At 40.5% G+C, this 17,884-nt stretch overlaps 2 protein-coding genes across 4 annotated transcripts; both read left to right on the top strand.

The window, feature by feature from the left end:
- The first annotated feature begins 126 nt into the window (after positions 1 to 126).
- On the top strand, positions 127 to 10,161 carry cyld3 (cylindromatosis (turban tumor syndrome) 3). 3 transcript variants are annotated; one of them, XM_008435291.2, is made up of 17 exons: positions 127 to 251; positions 474 to 699; positions 2,212 to 2,329; positions 2,463 to 2,620; positions 3,373 to 3,852; positions 3,942 to 4,047; positions 4,139 to 4,608; positions 5,851 to 6,016; positions 6,157 to 6,298; positions 6,828 to 6,950; positions 7,117 to 7,208; positions 7,349 to 7,412; positions 7,907 to 8,090; positions 8,742 to 8,850; positions 8,963 to 9,081; positions 9,180 to 9,387; positions 9,469 to 10,161. In XM_008435291.2, the coding sequence occupies exons 2-17, from the start codon at positions 529 to 531 to the stop codon at positions 9,651 to 9,653; spliced, it is 2,895 nt and encodes a 964-aa protein (XP_008433513.1). In that variant the 5' UTR covers positions 127 to 251; positions 474 to 528; the 3' UTR covers positions 9,654 to 10,161. The 3 variants fall into 3 exon arrangements, with proteins under 3 accessions (XP_008433513.1, XP_008433514.1, XP_008433515.1); XM_008435292.3 differs by lacking the exon at positions 127 to 251 and adding an exon at positions 260 to 404; XM_008435293.3 differs by lacking the exon at positions 127 to 251 and having other exon boundaries at positions 554 to 667.
- Positions 10,162 to 11,199: 1,038 nt separating this feature from the next.
- Positions 11,200 to 17,642, top strand: emc4 (ER membrane protein complex subunit 4). The gene is made up of 6 exons (XM_008435289.3): positions 11,200 to 11,359; positions 12,361 to 12,515; positions 14,068 to 14,182; positions 14,425 to 14,578; positions 14,670 to 14,830; positions 16,620 to 17,642. Exons 2-6 carry the CDS (start codon positions 12,412 to 12,414, stop codon positions 16,653 to 16,655), a joined length of 570 nt encoding a protein of 189 aa, XP_008433511.1. The 5' UTR covers positions 11,200 to 11,359; positions 12,361 to 12,411; the 3' UTR covers positions 16,656 to 17,642.
- The last annotated feature ends 242 nt before the right edge of the window (positions 17,643 to 17,884 follow it).

The raw sequence follows: 17,884 nt of genomic DNA, 5'->3' as shown, positions 1-17,884 counted from the left end.
GCATGGAGCGTCAACAATCACTCAATGTGGAATTCCCCCCCCCCCCCCCCCCCCCCTTCCCCCCACCGCTGTCGGTACCGCCTACCCGCGTTCTCATTGGCTCAGACTCTTTCCTTGGTCTGGTTTCCTCGCACGCGATTGGCTGTTCGGCTGTCTATCACGCTGCTTCCTGATTCATGGTGCGGTTTGTTATTGAGCGGAGCTCCTTTAAATGTGAAGGGAAATGTTGACGGTCGGAGTTAAAAAAGTTGGTGAGTTGTCTTTCACTGGTTTTCCAAGTTGTCCGAGTTGTTTATTAGTGAACAATGTGCGAGGAAAGTGGAATTTGGTTGAGGTGGGAGCGAGTAAAGTTGTAATGCGAACTTCTCCGCGGCTGCTACCTGACGTCGCTGTTACTCCTCCAGGTGAACGGAAATACCGTGGCACTCTTGACGCTTCCTCATAATGAGAACATTTTTTTTTAACCTTCATAGAGAAAGAGGGCTCAATTTTCGCCGCGGAGCAACTGCTGGTACAGACACCTCGAAGATGTCAGGAGCCCCTGAACAGAACAGGAAGCGTCGAGCCTTCAAGCTGTTCCTGATCTCGACCGACCTTCAGGTCCAGGATGATCTGGAGGGTCTGATTCTGCTGACCAGGGGCTTCATCTGCCAAGAACAGGACCAGGGTAGGATCCGAAAGGACACCCTCTGGGTTAAGGTACCAACTGACTTCATGGAAACTTCTTTCGAGTCCATGAACTAAACTTGCTGCACTTCATTATCACAGTATTAAATATCGTCAGCAATAAACGATGATATTCATTCAGATTTAGGACGGCAACCAACGAGTGTGATCAATTTATCGATCATTCTGACGATTAATCGGATTTTAAAGTTTGTCAAATTTTTTCAGTTTTATCATATCACTTTAGCCTTTTTATACAGCGCTGGGAATAGACGCAAATAGAGAAAGAATTCAATTCATTTTAAGCAAGAAAGCAAACATTTTATTTGGAAAAAGTGCAATAACAGGATCAATTTAACATGCTTGGTCGTTTTTAGTAAAGATGCATCTGGAGCTAAAAAAATCCTTCTGACATCAACATGTGAACAGCTCAGCCCTTTCTGCTTGACTTAACATTAATACATAGTAGGGCTGATCTGTTTTGGGGGTTTTTTGGTTTGTTTTTATATGTTTGTTGTTTTATGAGTCAATTAATGATTAAATAATAAAACATGTTTAATAGATATTTCTTTATTTGAGTAACTGCTCTGAGTATGTTGGGGTTTTTTTCAGCAAATTACCTTTTTTTTTTATATAAGTCTGTATGCACTAGTTAACAATTAATTGATTACTAAATTAGTTGACGATTATTCCAATAAGTGATTTGGAACAATTACTAATTTCAGCCCTAATAAGATTTAAACATGTTTCAGTGATTAGACAGAGACTTTACAACTATCAATTCCAATGTATTTTAATGGGATTTTAAATAGTTAAATCATTCATTTGTAAAATAAACATCACAGCTTGTTTATATTTTTCATTTAAAAATGTACATCTTAAAACAAAAAGTGCCACATTTCCATTCATCCAGCCTTGCTGAAGGAATCAAGTATGGATTTCACCTGGACTCTTTTTCATAAAGGGCCAATTTGTGGAGTTCATGACTTGGTTGACATGGTTACCAGAGTTATGTAAATACCGCCATATGCAGTTAAAATCGCAAAGACGGCACTAGTACCACCTTGTGTTGTCTTTGGTGAGGGAGCATCTCGTCAAAATATTTTTCCACCTGAGCTGTGTGTCTCTGCAGCTCCCCCTGCGTTACCATGATGCTGTTTGTTTACAAACGAAAACCTCTGAGGGCTTCACAAAACATCTAAAGAAATGAAATCAGTCGCAGGTATACTCTGTGTACTGATTAGCTTCTGAAGTCAATTATTTGTATTTCACGTAGAGAACTTCATGATTATACGCTGCTCTGTGTTGGTTCACTGCAGTAAATCCCAGTCATATACAGTGAGGTTTGTTCTTGTTACTGTTTTATTGCCGTTGTTGTACTAGGGAAGTTTCAGAAGTCAACCTTCCCCACAAAGTGTTGTGAATCTTAGCCATACCTGAAATTCACTGTTAAGGTAAATTTAAGGTCATCTTCGTACACAACGTAGTTTTTTTTTTTTTTTTCCCACCTTGTGTGAATTACCTGTCCTTTTCATTTTCATGCAGGTGTTGGACAATGGACTCATGGTGAAAATAGAAAAGAAATACTTGCTGGAAGTCTCAGCTGACCTCGTTGGACTGGTGGAGCCTGTGTCTGACCTGGAAGTTCGATTAAACCTACTAAGTAATGCGCTAGCGGGGTTAAGCGAATTAGATTGTTGAGCAATCACGTGAAGATTGACAAATCTTTTTTTTACAAATGTCTGTGCAGCCAAATTTTCTATCTCTAACCTTTGTGTGTGTCGTGCCTTTTTCAGACAATCCAGACAACCTGCGACAGCTGGCTTCTCTCCCCAACAATGCTCCTCTGTGGGTCCTGATCGGTGGTCAGGATGAGCTGGCCGAGGCCGAACTCAAGTACATCGGGCCGCTCAGCGGAGGGAGCAGCGCTTTGTATTTTGGAGTGGAGCTAAAGGTAATACTTGAGGGGTGGGTTCTCAGGAAAACTTCATAGAAATGAAAAGAAGAGTTGAGGAAGAAGAAGAGAAAATGTCTAACCTTGTGGCTAACAAAGTTGGATTGTTTGCTGTCATATATTTACAGTGCTTTGGCAAGTACTTATAATGTTTAATTATGATTAAACATAATTTATAATCTGATAAATTATGATTTATCAGATCATGATTAAGTCATTAAATCATCAGATTAATCATGACTTCTCTTGAGTAATCCAATGATTAATCTGATGATTTATCATAATTAATCTCATGGTTAATTGTGGTTAATCCAATGATTAATCGTGATTTAGCGTGATTAATCTTGACTCTTTGTGATTTGGCATGATTAATCATTATTTAGTGTGATTTATTGTAATTTAGCTTGATTAGTCGTGCTTAATCAGATGATTTATTGTCATTAATCGGATGATTATCGTGATAATTAATCATGGCTCATGATTAATCATGATCATCAATGATTTATCTTGATGATCATGATTTATCTTGATTAATTTGTAGAATGCAGATTAATAATAATTAATCATGACAGTCATGAAATTAATAATAACGATCATCATATTAATTATGATTAATCATGATTAATCGTATTATTTGTTAATGATTTCAAACCTAATTTTTAGTGTAGCTTCTGCTTCGGTTTTAATGCATGTTTGAAGAAAAAAAAAAAAAGACAAATGAATTGCTCATGAAAAGCCTGTTGCTCCTCCAGGGATCTGCAGTAGGTAGAGGAACTTGCAATGGTTCCTACAAGGGCGTCCGCTACTTCTCCTGTCCCGACGCCTGCGGCCTCTTCGTCCCTGTGAGCCACATCCGCCTCCGCCACTGGTCAAGCAGGAACAACATCGACGCGCCGGAGAAAACCAGGGACCACTCCCGCCGCACCAACCCTGGCATCAACGGCCACCGTAGCAATAACGATCGCTCCAACCATCCTCACCTGCGTCGCATAAGCTTCCATCACAATCACCCCAAGGTCCAGCCGCAGACGCAGGCCGTGCTCTCGAGGACGGCCGAGTCGACGCCCATTGCCGTTCACAACAATCCACGTGGCTCATCGTCACCACCACTGTTCCACGTCGGCCAGAGAGTGTGCGTCAGCCTGGATGGCATTGTCCACAGCGGGGAGGTGAGGTTCTGTGGCGCGCTGCCTGGCCGATCCTCGTCTACGACGTACGTCGGAGTCCTTCTGGTGAGCACGAACCACTCAAGATGCATCTGGCCTCAGGATGTTGAATCCTTCTCCTTACTTATTGGTTTGTTGACGTTTTGTTGTTGTAGGATGCTCCTGTTGGTAACTGGGACGGACATTACAAGGAACATAGGCTCTGCCACATTCCTTGTCACCTCTACGGACTGCTGCTTCCTGTCAGCAACGTTTTTGCAGGTGCATCACAGGATTTCTCTATATTGATTGCCTAGTGGTACTGTCAGAAAATATTCATTTATTTTATTTTTTCTTAATTCTGTGTTCTCAGAACAAAAATCTCAACATCCAAATCTTCTCCCCCAAGTTACTAAACCCATCTTAAAGCCGGCGTTGTCCTCTAATACTAAACAAGCCCCGACGTCACCAGTTCCTGCTCCCAGGATGCACCTGGTTCTGCCTGCTAAACAAGCACTCAAGCCTCCTCTTCCTCCTCCAAAGCCTACACACAAACCTGTACTCACGCCCCCACTACCGCCTCCAAAACCTCAAAACCTAACACCAGTATCCGCCTCGGAGCACACCAATGGTTCCCACATCCCTTTGTCGCCTTTAAGACCTGTAGGCGACGAAGAGGAGGACGACGAGGAGGAGGGTGCAGATGATTATAGAAGAACGGGACTGGAGACAGAGCTGGAGGTCGGGTCGATGGTTGAGGTGAACGACCCGCCGCTCTTTGGGGTTATCCGATGGATTGGTCACTTAGGGGCAGTCAAGGAGCCGGTGGCAGGAATTGAGCTGGTGAGTGTAGCTTTAGCTTCGGTTTTCTTGTTCAGTTTAACTTCTCTTGACTTTTAAATATTGTTAAAGTTGTGCACAAAACTGATCTCAGATATGACGCAGAACCATTTTAGTTGACATCAGAGCAATATTCTAAAATATTTAAAATAAAGAGTTGTAATTAATGAGACATTCTGTTGGATAAAATAGAAGGAAAAAGTAAGGAATCACAAACCAAAGCTAATTGATTTTAATATGTTGTTGCACCTGTTATTTCTTTTCTAAACATATAGGTCAATGATCTTATTCTTCACTGAGATTCAAAGATTTGAGCCTAACCTTTTTTTTATTATTCTCCATCAGTAGGAGTAAATGTTTCTGTCATTGTTTGAGTTAATCCAATTAGTTCTTATGTTTCTCATCAGTAAATACCTGCAAATCTAGATTAGTTTGATTAATAATAAATGTCCAATGTTTGAGTCAGTTAATATCTCTTGATGATATTTGTGATAGTCGTTGAATCGCATATTAACCAATGGATAGTTTTGAAACAATAAATAAATGAACATTACATAGGTTGTTTTATTAACAGTACACCGGTATAATTTAATGAAAAATCCCACGGAGGTTGCGACACATTTGTTCAAGCTTATGTCAACGACTACATGTACAGGATGTCTGTGCATTCTTAAAAAGTCTTCATGTATCCAGAATATAAGGGCCTTAGAATGTATTGAAATCATTTTAACAAGCATTTCGGTATTTTGATTTTCTTGCTGGACTTTTCTGTCAGGCAGAAGTTTAAGTTGCACTCAGATATTTTCATTACATTTTGTGACTCAAATCGTTTGAGGCTACCGCTAACTAGCTGCTAACACACCCTTGCTAGCCAACTAGCTAGCTGTTTGCGTCCATCTTTGCTAAGTGCAAATTTACCACCGGCTGGACGAAGTTTGTATATTTTTGTGGAAGTATGTCATAAATTTCACTTAATAGTCTTAAATTTGAGTTGGTGAAACGTGCAGAGACACCTTGAAGTTCTGTATCTCATAAAAGGGACAGAAAATATGCCAGTTTCTAGGATAGTGGTAGATATTCAGATTCTAAAGGAAATGATGTGGGATGCTGACTGACTCCTACCAAAGAAAACTGGTTAGAGGTGTTGAATCAGAAAGTGATTCAACAAAATATGACTTTCAGGGTGTGTACGGTTATGCAACCGGATTACAACACGTTACTATTTTCCACACTTTTGCATTTCAGGAGCAGGAGCTGTCTGCTGGGACAGATGGCAGTTACCTCGGCGAACGCCACTTCCGTTGTCCCGCCAACAAGGGGCTGTTTGTCAAGCTTCGCAACTGCAGACGGGACTCCAGGTTCCCTGTCCCCGAGAAGCCCGTCAACCAAGTGGAGCGTTGCAACTCAATAGGTGAGAAAGCGTTAGCCGCTTAGCCAAAACCTGACCGTACCTTTTTATGTGGAAGCTGGGACATTTCTGCATCCTGTCGCAGATTTGAAAGTGATGTCGCCTATTTTCTTGTAATTCCAACCTGCATCCGTGGCTCCCAGCCTTTGCAGATTGGGGAAGCGAGCGGGTGGACGAACACACTCCTCCGGTGGATGGGGACGAGGCCAGGCAGCTGTACGAAGGCTCAAAGAGAGGCATCCAGGGTCACCTCAACTCCTGCTACCTGGACGCCACTTTGTTCAGGTGAGAAACAAATGAATGTTGTTTGAGAGAAAAACGATAGAAATAGTAGCCTGGTTGCATAAATGTGCATATTATATTGAGACACTTTTTGATTCAACTTCTGTAAAACGATTATTATTAGTTATCGATAAACAATTTCTCTGACGATTAATCGGATAGAAATACTTGTCACTTTTTGCAGGTTTTTCATTTAAGCCTTTTTTTTAAATACAATATTAGAAATTGTTTTGTTCTGCCGATTTGAAGGGCAGAACTTCGACTCCATGGGAAATTTAATGTCCTTGATTGTTTATTCAATGTTGCATGACTTTGTGTTTTTGTGTTTAATGATGTAAAGCACTTTGAAATGCCTTACTGCTGAAATGTGCTATACAAATAAAATTTGATTTGATTAATAAAATGCAAAGAAACAAATCATTTAATTCATTTTTTAAAAGAAGAAGAAAAATTATTGCTGACAGACTCCTTTTCTGTTAATCAAAAAAATGGACAACGAGTAAAACAATGATTTGTTTCCCTTTGTCTGCAGTTTGTTCTGCTGCTGCAGCTCGGCAGACTGGGTGTTATTTTGGCCATCTGACGCCGAAACGGACCAAAGCTCCAAACAGGCTCAGGACCTGCTTCGCTGTGAGATAGTCAATCCGCTGAGAAGGTGTGTTTGTTTGCTTTTTCTTTTCTTTTCTCAACGTTGGCAGAATATAGGCAAAGATTTGTGCACTTTTCTAATGGAAACACAGCTACTCTGTCTGTTTCCGAAAAGCAGTCTCCCCACACAGAACCAAATGTAAAATGTGTGTGTGTGTCGCTCTGTTATTAAGGAACGGCTACGTGTGTGCCAGTAAGACCATGGCTTTGAGGCGCCTGCTGGAAGCTGCCAACATCGATGCAGGGTTCACCAACCAGGAAAAAGGTGTGCATGCATTGTGTCCGGGCCTCTGATTTCCTGCTTTTCTTTTTTTGTTTTTGCTTTGTTTTAATAGGTTTTTTTTTAAGCTCTCTGTTCTAAAACTAAGGAATGTTGCCACACTGCTGTCTCGCCCTGTCTGTCAGATCCCGAAGAGTTCCTGAACAAGCTTTTCCAGCTGCTGCGAGTCGAGCCGCTTCTAAAGATCAGGTAATTTTACTCATCGGCTCCTTTATTCTACCAGCATATAAGACCGGCTGCAGGTTAACATGCTCTTCCGGGTTCAAACGCGGTCACAGCTGCAGTCAGACCTGTAGCTCATATGCAAACAATGCCATCATGTTTGGTTGTCGCAGCGACAATGTTGCCGTTTCCCTCCATTCCCTGCGTTCCTGTGCGTAGCACAACCGAGACCCATGCCTAGTTTAGTTCACACAACATCAGAGACGCACCGGAGACACAAGTGCAGAAATCTCTTAAGTGAATGAAAATCTGACTTATTTTGCTGCACTAAAAGTCATTTTCTACATTCGTAGCAGGAAGAGAAGCTATAGAATGTACTTTTTAACTATAAATATGTGCTGTCATTGACAAAACCCCAGAAAAATCATGTTTACGGCTTCAGTAACCCCAGGGGAAAATACTGTCCCACGTGCTGCGTCTAAAAGCCACTCCTGTCCCCCTCCCCTTTTTCTCTGTTTCAGATCAGTGACTCAGCAGGCTCAGGAGTGCCATCTCTACCAACTCTTTCCACCAACGCTCCCCACCTCCCCCGCAGCCCCCGTCGACTCGCCCATCCCCATGGCTTCGCCTGCATCCATGAGGGTCGCCAGCGTTCAGTCCCTGCTGGAATCCTCCTTCCTGCACGGCGGCCTCAAGTTTGCCGAGGTAAAGCTCAGGATTTCATCATCCAGCTGGTACCATCCCCATTGCCTTCCTGTGCAACTCTTCTTAGAAAAAAAAAACAATCTTGCTTACTCTTTAGGCTTTCTGCCCTTCATTGGATTGTCTCCGGTCGGTGTTTGAGCAGGCCTATCAGGAGAAGAAGAAGAAGAAGTTGTGAACATTGACGTTGATTTATTTTTTATTTTTTTGCATAATCTGTCTGTAGTTTTAACAACGGCAGCAGAGGAAGTGAAGGAAGATGTTCAGACCGTGTCGGCCACGCTTCCAAATATTGAATTAACATCAGCAGCAGCCTTGTTCAGTTTGAGCCCAAACCCTCTGGATGAAGCCTGTAGCGAAGGACAAGGGGCTGGATTTTACAAGACTACTTGTTTTAGCTACTTTAAACAGAGGTGACATGCAATCTTCATATTGCTGTGAAGTGTTGCGTTAATATTTTTCTTCTTAGTCCATCTTGACTCCATCATTGTTGAACTTTTAAGTTTACTGCAAAAACGTGAATGAACTAGAGAGTCAAGACATGAGTCTTTCAGCTCGACCACAGCGTAGGGATTTTTTTGAACACTGAAACATTGATTAGACAAAGTCTGAGCCTGAGCATCTTACAAGTATTTATATTCCTTGCCCCGCCAGGCTCCCTCCTGTCTACTTCTGCTAATGCCCCGTTTTGGGAAGGACTTCAAAATGTTTGACGTCATCTTGCCCTCCCTCAGTCTGGATATCACAGACTTGCTGGACGACAGTAAGATTTTATTTCTTGTCTGTTGTGTCTAACATCATGTTTTGCTTGTTTCATTTGCAGTTTTTATTTAATTAATGAATGTATCTCTTGCTGTGTGTACCTGTGTCTGTAGCTCTCAGGCAGTGCAGTATCTGCCAGGCTGTAGCCGAGTGGGAGTGTGTGCAGTGCTACGAAGACTTGGACATCACTCCCGGACAGCTCAAGCAATACTGCCAGACGTGCAACACCCAGGTATTCCTTCATCACCTGGAAAATCTGTCGCAATAATAATGGGAAAAAAACAAGAGCGGTATTGATTCTGTTCATTTTTTTCTTCTGTGCACGACCAGGTTCACAGTCACAGGAACCGTGCGTCGCACAACCCGGTCAAGATCGCTGTTCCTCAGGGGCCGTGGTCGGGCCCTCTGCATCACACCCGCCAGCGGATGTCTCTCTTTGCGGTGACGTGCATCGAAACCAGCCATTACGTCAGCTTCGTCAAGCACGGACCCCAGGCCTCCGACTGGTTGTTCTTCGACAGCATGGCAGACCGAGAAGGTGAGCGGGAGGGCAGCACAAGTCACTTCTCTTGTGTCAAACACAAAAGCCCCACATTCGTTTGTTCACTTCCTCACCCAGGTGGCGAGAACGGCTTCAACATCCCCCAGGTGAGGGCGTGTCCCGAGGTGGGCCGCTACCTGGGCCTGACGGAGGAGGAGCTGAGCAGGGTGGACGCCTCGTCTCTGAGGGAGTCGACCCGCAGGCTGCTCTGCGACTCCTACATGTGCCTGTACCACAGCCCAGAGCTCAGCCTCTACAAGTGATGTGAAGAAAACCAATGAAGTGAAGTGAGTGAAGTGAAGAAGAGCGGAAAAACAAACTGAAAATGTTTTTCTTATAAGAAGAAAAGAAAAAAAAAACCCAAATGCACTCACAAGATATCATGTAGCAGAAACAACCAACCTTACACAGCATTCATTTATTTTTATTATGGGAGTTATATGTTGTTGTTTTGCCTTTTGAACAAACATGAAGAAGCTGAGCCTTAATCACTCACACCTTATATCTGTGTATCTGTGTTTAACCCGTTTCTCAATGTGCATACACTGTACAGAACCACTGTGCCTCTTATATGTGACTCATGTATACTTAATACAGTTTGCACTGCTTTGATTGTCAGTACGTTTGTATATAATATGATTGTTCTGAACTGACAGCTAAGATGCACATACATGTTTAACTTTTTATTCTTCATGTTTTATTCTTCATTCTTTAGATGTTGCAGAGTATCACTGTGGGTAATATTTGATTTAATAAAAGCCCTAGATTTGATCTGTTTTTGGTTGTATTTGTTGTTGGTTGGTTTTTCTTATTTTTTAATACAATATTCTGACATCTGAATATGTCACAGAGCACTGTTTAGTTTGTCATCTGAAAATGGCATAACACTGGATCAGGGGTGCTCAATACGTTGATCGTGATCTATCAGTCGATCACAGGAAGGTTTTGAGTTGATCACCTGTTCAGGTTATTTTACCTTTGTTTACCTCTTCACTAAATCTATAAAGGTGTGGTCAGGTCATTCCCCTAAACCAGGGATGTCAAACTCATTTTCATTTTGGGTCATATCAAACATCTGAATGTTCTTAAAGTTGTTCTTATCAACTAATTCTGGTTGATAAAACCAATTCAATTGATAAAATACCAATAAATAGCTGTTCCTCCAAGATTTTGTGATTGTTTTAGTGGGTTTTTTGCAATCAAAATGACAGATTTTGTGGTGAATATTTAGAAATGTTTGTAAGGCATTTTTACAATATTTGTGCTGATGTTAAATTTAGCAGATTTGTGAAAAATTGTAAGAACTTATTTATGTAATTTGGAGTTTAAAGGTCAACATAAAAAACTACGGCGGGCCAGATGTGGCCCCCGGGCCTTAAGTTTGACACTTGTGCTCTAAACTGTAAGGCCTGGTAAGTAGTGCATTCACTGTAGAAGCTGCTGAGAGGTCAAAGGTAACTCAAAAGGACCAACCCACATATAAATTACCTTTGAAATCACAATTGTATACTAGTTTATTTTGGTCCATCACATAAATTCTCCAAAACACATCATTTGTCGAGAAGTAAAAGTTTGAGTATGTAGACTGCATAGCTTTGGACCATATCTTAAGATATAATTCAATGCAAAAGATGTAAAAACACAAAATAGGATGTGTGGGATATAAAAAGATAAAATATTTTAGAATAATTTTAACTTTTACAATGCAAAATCCCTGTGTAGGTAAGTAAATGTGGCGGAAGCTTCCTCCCCAATATGGCGACGACGCTAACGTACCAACTACTGGCTGTGCGACGTGTACGTGCACCTACGTCTCTGAGCGTAACTGCGCCATCATTGCGGGCCTAGGAATCAGCGAGTGTTGGCGGAACAAGTTGTTCTTCGGCTCTCCTTACGGGCCAGTGTCGTTTGTTTCTCTTAAAAAGCCCTCTTTGAACAGCGGCAACACTGGTTTAGATGTATTTGTAAGGTAAGCTAACCTCCAACAGTGCGCGTGGCTTTAAGTGTTCGACGTTAGCTGACAGCGACACCCTGCCTGCGCTGCCTCGAGCTGCTACTTCTAACTGCGGGGCTGCGGCTGTGTTCACTGGAACAACTTACACCAACTAATATCTGTACAGTAATACCTAATCCAAATCTCCCTGACTGCTATCAATACGTGCTAATGTCCTGTCTTATTCCGCCTGATTATCCATGTGTCTGTGTTAGAAAGCTCTAAACAAAGCTATTGCTTGATTAAATTCGCCCGCTGCTAAACAAAAATCTTAGTTTTAAAGCGTGCTTGTGTCAAATTAGCAAAAATGGCTTCTGTGACAACTAAAAAGGTGTTAGAAGCGCAAATTATTCCTATTTCAGCTTCTGGAAATGGACTTCTTTATGCTATTTATAATCGTTGATTAGTGGTTAGATCTGACTTAATTTCTGTTTTAGATGTTATTTATACCTGTACCAGATCTGATTTCATACTGTTGTGAGCTTATTAGTATCCACTGTTCCAGGAAGGTTTCTGTCCATGACATTTAAATATTTTTACTGTTGTCAGTGTGTTATATTTATATTGTTCAGTCATTTTGGTAACGTGATTTACAAAAGTATTCACACACCACTGGAGCTTTTTGTATGTTATAACCACAAACTTCAGTGGTTATGTTAGAGTAGGGCATAGTGAAAGTTCTGGACTTTGACTTTATTAAGGGGTATCGTATTCAAGGCTTGAACAACCCCACTAAAATCTGCTAAAATTTGTGGTTGTGACATGACAACATGAGGACGAAGTTGAAGTAATATTCTTGTAAGCCCTTTGTGGATTATCATCTGCAGTAAAACTGTAGTTTCTTTAGTCTTTACATTTTAATTTTCTTTCCTTTACTTGATCTTCAAAAGGCTACCAGTAACAAGATGCTAATACTTGCTTGCTAACTTAAAAAGGGAAGATAAAAATGTAATGAATATCAACATGTATTTTTCTAGCTGCGTGCAGGTGCACACTGTCTCCAAGGACCAGCGGTGAAGTTTGTTGTCATGGCGTCTCCAGGGGGACAAGGAGGAGGAGCTTTGTCCACAAGAGGAGGCAGCGGAGCCCGAAGGATGAAGTGGGCCCTTGAGCTCAGTGTGGGAAACACAAGGTAGACTGCTCTTCTATCACCCTGCCTATGTTTACATACCATTCATATATCGGCTGTGTACTGTGTTCTAAACTGTAGCAGGTACTTGAAACTATTTATGGTTCAAAATGAAATAACCATTTTACAGTTTTTTCTTTAAATACACAAATAGCAATTGTTTTTTTTACTTGAAGTCTTGATACTGTATGTAGGGTCCTTCACATTTGAGCTTCTGCAATCTCTAATTTACAGTTTTTCCACTCCAGGCCTGTAGAGGGAGTAATGTGCTTGTTTTCTAATAGTGATTTCACAAGGATAAAAAACAAGAGAAAAAGATTCTTACTATAACTTTTACACGATTTAAGTTCTCTTACTTCCCACCAAAACAGACCACTGGATTATTTAGATCTTTATTTGATTTGCTAGCCAGGAATTGATTTATTCGGAAACAAAAAGTTGCAGAGCATGCCATCTAAACATGCACCACTGTTGACCACAACAGTTTTCAGCTTGATCAGCCCTGACAGCTATTTAAAAAAAATAAAATTTGCATGACATGTCAAGATATGTCTTTTAGCGCATTTGGTTTGTTTGATGTAAGTCAAACATCCAGCGGATAACAGGATGACTGAAAATACTCTCATTTATTATTTTGACATATTTCATGGGACATGTTGGATTTGTAAATTTCATGACCTTTAAAAAGTCCCAGCTTCATTTATCTAAACTTAAGGCCTTAAAAGTTCTTAAATTTGTTAAAGATGAATACATTAATCGCAGGTCTTAAATTTTGTTGTGAGGAACTGTTCAATCTTATATTTTCTATGTAGGTTTTTTTTCCTTAAATTTTTCTATCAGGCAGAAGTTTGAGGCTTTCTGTGACTCAAGGCAATTAAGGCTACCGGTAACAAGATGCTAATACTTGCTTGCTAACTAGCTAGCAAGCAGACAAACAAGCCTGCTCTCTAGCATATGGCTCTCTAGCATATGGCTGGAGAGCCATATGCTAACATTTACAGTTAGCATATGGCTCTCTAGTTAGCTAGAGTGCCACACAAAAAAAGAAAAACAGAACTTCTCTAGAGTTTTGGTCTCCTGCATTTCTTTGTACATCTTTGTCATTACATAGGTCTTAAATTTTATTCATAATGGTCTTAAAAAGTTTTAAATTTAAGTTGATAAAACCTGCATAACCCTGCAACAATCTTTTCAGTATCGGTAAGTAAAAGCTTTATTGACTTTGGCCCCAAAGCTCTGATTTTGAAATATGTTTTCATACATCGAGAGAACCGAATCAGACCCAATAAACTCACATTTTCTTTTCAGCACTGAGAAATTCCTACTAGCTTTGCCATTTTGTCCACTTTCAAATAAATAACAAGTGTTCACCTGGACAGTGGAGGCCATGATTTAAAGGATGGCCTCTGCTTGGTCACATGGTGTTTAGAATATAATTAAACCAAGATGGATCCTTCACTAGTTGGTCTAAACGACCACTCTCCACACATTAGCACTGATCTGAATGTTTCAGAAACGGTTCCATTCAGAGCTGCACTGTTGTTGCCGCTTGCAGGAGCCGCGGTGACCGACAAGGCGGTCAGGGCGACGTCGTTTACCCCATCGGCTACTCAGAGAAACCCGTTCCCGACACCAGCATCCAGGAGACCGACAAGAACCTGGTGGAGAAGGTAGCGTGGTTAGCATTGCTAAATCAGACAGTCTCCATGTGTGTTTCCTTGAGCATTTCCAACATTTTAACATCCAACATATTCCATAACAGACAGAAGCTGAGGGACAACACAAAGTTTGCTGTCACAAACCTCAAACTTTGCAGAGCTGTGCGTGAAAGGAGTTTATCTGACAGATCTGCCGTTTTTGCCGCAAACTTGACTCTCTCTCTCTCTCTTTCTTTTCTTGTTTTGTGTTGCAGCGCTGCTGGGACGTGGCCCTGGGGCCCCTAAAGCAGATTCCCATGAACCTGTTCATCATGTACATGTCTGGCAACACCATCTCCATCTTCCCCATCATGATGGTCTGCATGATGGCCTGGAGGCCCATACAGGCTCTCATGTCGATGTCAGCGAGTGAGTGTTCAGTATTGAGTTTGTCCGCCGGTTCCGCTCTGGATCCGTGTTCGCTTCTGACACACTGACCGTGTTTGTCCTGATTGCTCAGCCTTCAAGCTGTTGGAGAGCTCCAGTCAGCAGTGGCTGCAGGGGCTCGTCTACCTGATCGGTAACCTTCTAGGAGCGGCGTTGGCCATTTATAAGTGTCAGTCGATGGGGCTGCTTCCGACACACTCGTCCGATTGGCTGGCTTTCATAGAGCCGCCGCAGGTAACGTCCCAAACACATACAGGGTGACGACCGTAGACGCTTACCAAAAGAAGCCTTTCAGATGATGCAAATGTTGCTGTAATAATAAATGATGACGCAGCGTTTGTTCCAGAATGACTCAAGCTGGGTTTTATTCTATGCTATATTTCCTAATATGGTGTCATTTATACAGAGAGCTGCAATGTTTACAATCCAAAATGCTATTTTTGCCGTCAGTCCAACGTAATAACTCATTAGAGCCACAAATGCTACATCAATGACAGAGTAATAGACCTATACTGAGAAAAAAATAAAAAATAAACTCAGGAATAAAGTTCTATGAGAATAAAGTCAGAATAATATGAGACGAAAGTCGTATTACAAGGATAGTCATACGAGAATAAACTTGAAATAATAAGAATAAACTCATATTAAGAGAGAGTCATATTTAAATAGTATGAGAATAAGGCCATAATATTTTTGAGAAAAAAGTCAGTATTTTTATAATAAAGTCCTAATAGTACAAGAATAAACTTGTAATGTTATGAGAATAAAGTCATGCTATGACCATATTCTTGTAATTTTGTATATTTTTAATTTTTTTTCATAATGGCATTTGTACCATGTCATGAATTTTTAAAATATAAATACAAGAGAGCTGTGGTGTTTTGTTTTTTTGTTAGGCAACATGGCTCTCCAACCAGGGTGTTATTCTGTCAGAGGGCAGCACAAGCATTTGATCAAATCATTCGCTAGAGGTCGTTTTAAACTCAGTTTGGTGATTTCAGACTAATGTAGAAGTGAAAGCTGCGACTTAAAGACATATCAAACCTGTTCTGCATCGCTCTACTCTGATTACAGATTCTTTAGCTTTTTTAAAGTGGAGGCCTGTGATAAGGCCCTGCTGCACTGGTTTCTAAAAGCAGGTTTGCTTGAAACCGGGGTGACAAGGCGTCCGTTCAGCCCCGTTGTCCCTGCTGCAGCTCTGAATCTCACAGCAGGTTTTAAAGTGTTTTTTGTCAATGACTTTCAACTTTGGTTTGCAGTTTTGTTTGACAGAACTACAAGCATAACTTGTTCTTCTCTGTGGTATGCTAATAAGGTGTTAGACAAGTTTTTCTAACACCTTCAATTGTGCGTGGGAACACTCGCCTTGAGGACTCTTTTCTTTTTTTTCTTTTTTTCTGTGTGGTAAAGGCAGTAGCACCTCGTTAAGCGTTTAGGATGATCCATCATGCTTAGCATGTGTTAAACAGGGCTGACTTTTTCCACTTCCGATACCAATATGTGTGGTTTAGTATCGGCTAATATGGGAAAACAGAGCTGAACGGACTTTCTTTTATTATTATTTTTTTTAAACATAAATATACCGCATTACAATTTTATTTGATCACTCTGCACCACAACGGCACACTTAAGTCCACCAATAGCGTCACGAGCTTGGTTAAACATGTGAAAACGACAAAAATGTTATTTGTTCAGCCAGTGCAACAGCCAATGTAAAATAAACAATATACTGAAACTGATAAACGCAATAAACTTGGTCAGACATTTAAAAAATAAACTGCATCAAATCTTTCAAATGGTTGAGAAAGTTCAATTAGGAATTCTAAATATAATGTGAAATGAATAATAAAGCCAGACGTCGCTCAGAGAATAAAGCATAGAATTAGAGTAAATAAATCTGCATTTATGGATCTGGCACATCGTCACCCACACCTGATTTAGATTTTTTTTTCAATATCGGGACTGATGTGGATATTAACATCTACTGACACCATAATATTTTGTTTTTGTTTGTCCTGGACAGAGGATGGAGATCATGGGCGGAGGGATGGTGCTGTGAAGCGGACTTCCGCTGAGGTCACATATTGTACATACTCCACTCTTCTTCTTCTTCTTCTATTTCTTGCCATACCACCAGGCAGCCCACCGCAGTGGAAACAAAACCCTGACTTTTAGCCATTTCCAGACGCCATCAGGATCCAGACTCGACCACCTCAGCTAAAGCAGACATGTTTACTGCAGCACAGCTTAACATCAGGGATTTATCCACCATGTTCTCCATCAACCCCCTCTCTCTCTTCTGGGTTTGTTGCTGAAGCGTTACTTTGGTCTTCCTCTCTGGCGATAAGCAAGCATCCTTTTTTTTCTTTTTTCTTTTTTTAAATACTCTCATAAAGATAGCAGATAATGTTGTTGACTACTGTTCGGCTACTGTAATTTTCTGTGCAGATAAAAATTTACTTAGCAGTAGATTTTTAAAGGGAGTATTTCATATCTCACAGATCAGAGACCATAACATCACTAATAAAAATCATTTTGTCCGTATAATTCCTGAAATTGTAGGGCAGAGTCTGCAAAAATGTTTGGCTTTTTTTTCCAAAGAAACAAAAAAATTGTTTCAGTTCAATCGCGTTTTTTTTTTTTTTTTTGTTGTATATTCAGTTTGTAGTGAAATAATTCAGTACGTCAACACAACTTCAACCCTTTGCCCAGCAACATTAACTCGGTTTTAATTTATAGGTCTGTTTAATTTATGCTGATTTGCCTATGAAAATGTTCTATAAATAAATCCTTATTGCTTGAAATAGAATGTTTTCAACTGTGTCAATAAATATATTGAAGGAAAAAAGATGCTTTCTTCATGCTTTAAAAAGGACGTTCATTTTTGCTTGCTGTTGAGTCCAGTAGTCTTACTTGGCGTCACAGATTTGATAAGTGTCCTTTTGTTTGTCTTTATATTACATTGTATCTGATAAAAATATTTAAGTTTGTCTTTAAAGTCTTTTTTAGATCAAACTGCAATAAATACATGGACTTATAGATCACATAGCTGCTTCTCAGTAAATTAATATGGGGTCAAAAAGTTGATTGTTTCAGTAATTCTGTAAAAAGATTACGGTAAACGCATTACGGAAAATAGGTATCTATCAGACTTTCGATGTTTTTTAAGCTTTCAAAGACTTGAAATGTCTGTAAATTTTCAACATGGGTACACCTCAACTGTGACAGAATCTAAAAGATCTCATTGTATGAGTTTTATATAATTAATTGGCATTTTGATTGAAAATA

The sequence above is a fragment of the Poecilia reticulata genome, chromosome 18, assembly GCF_904066995.2.
Source record: "Poecilia reticulata chromosome 18, P_reticulata-male-v2, whole genome shotgun sequence".
Lineage (NCBI taxonomy): Eukaryota > Metazoa > Chordata > Actinopteri > Cyprinodontiformes > Poeciliidae > Poecilia > Poecilia reticulata.
The sequence above is the reverse complement of the archived record's forward strand: the minus strand, read 5'-3'. Positions and strand labels throughout refer to the sequence as shown.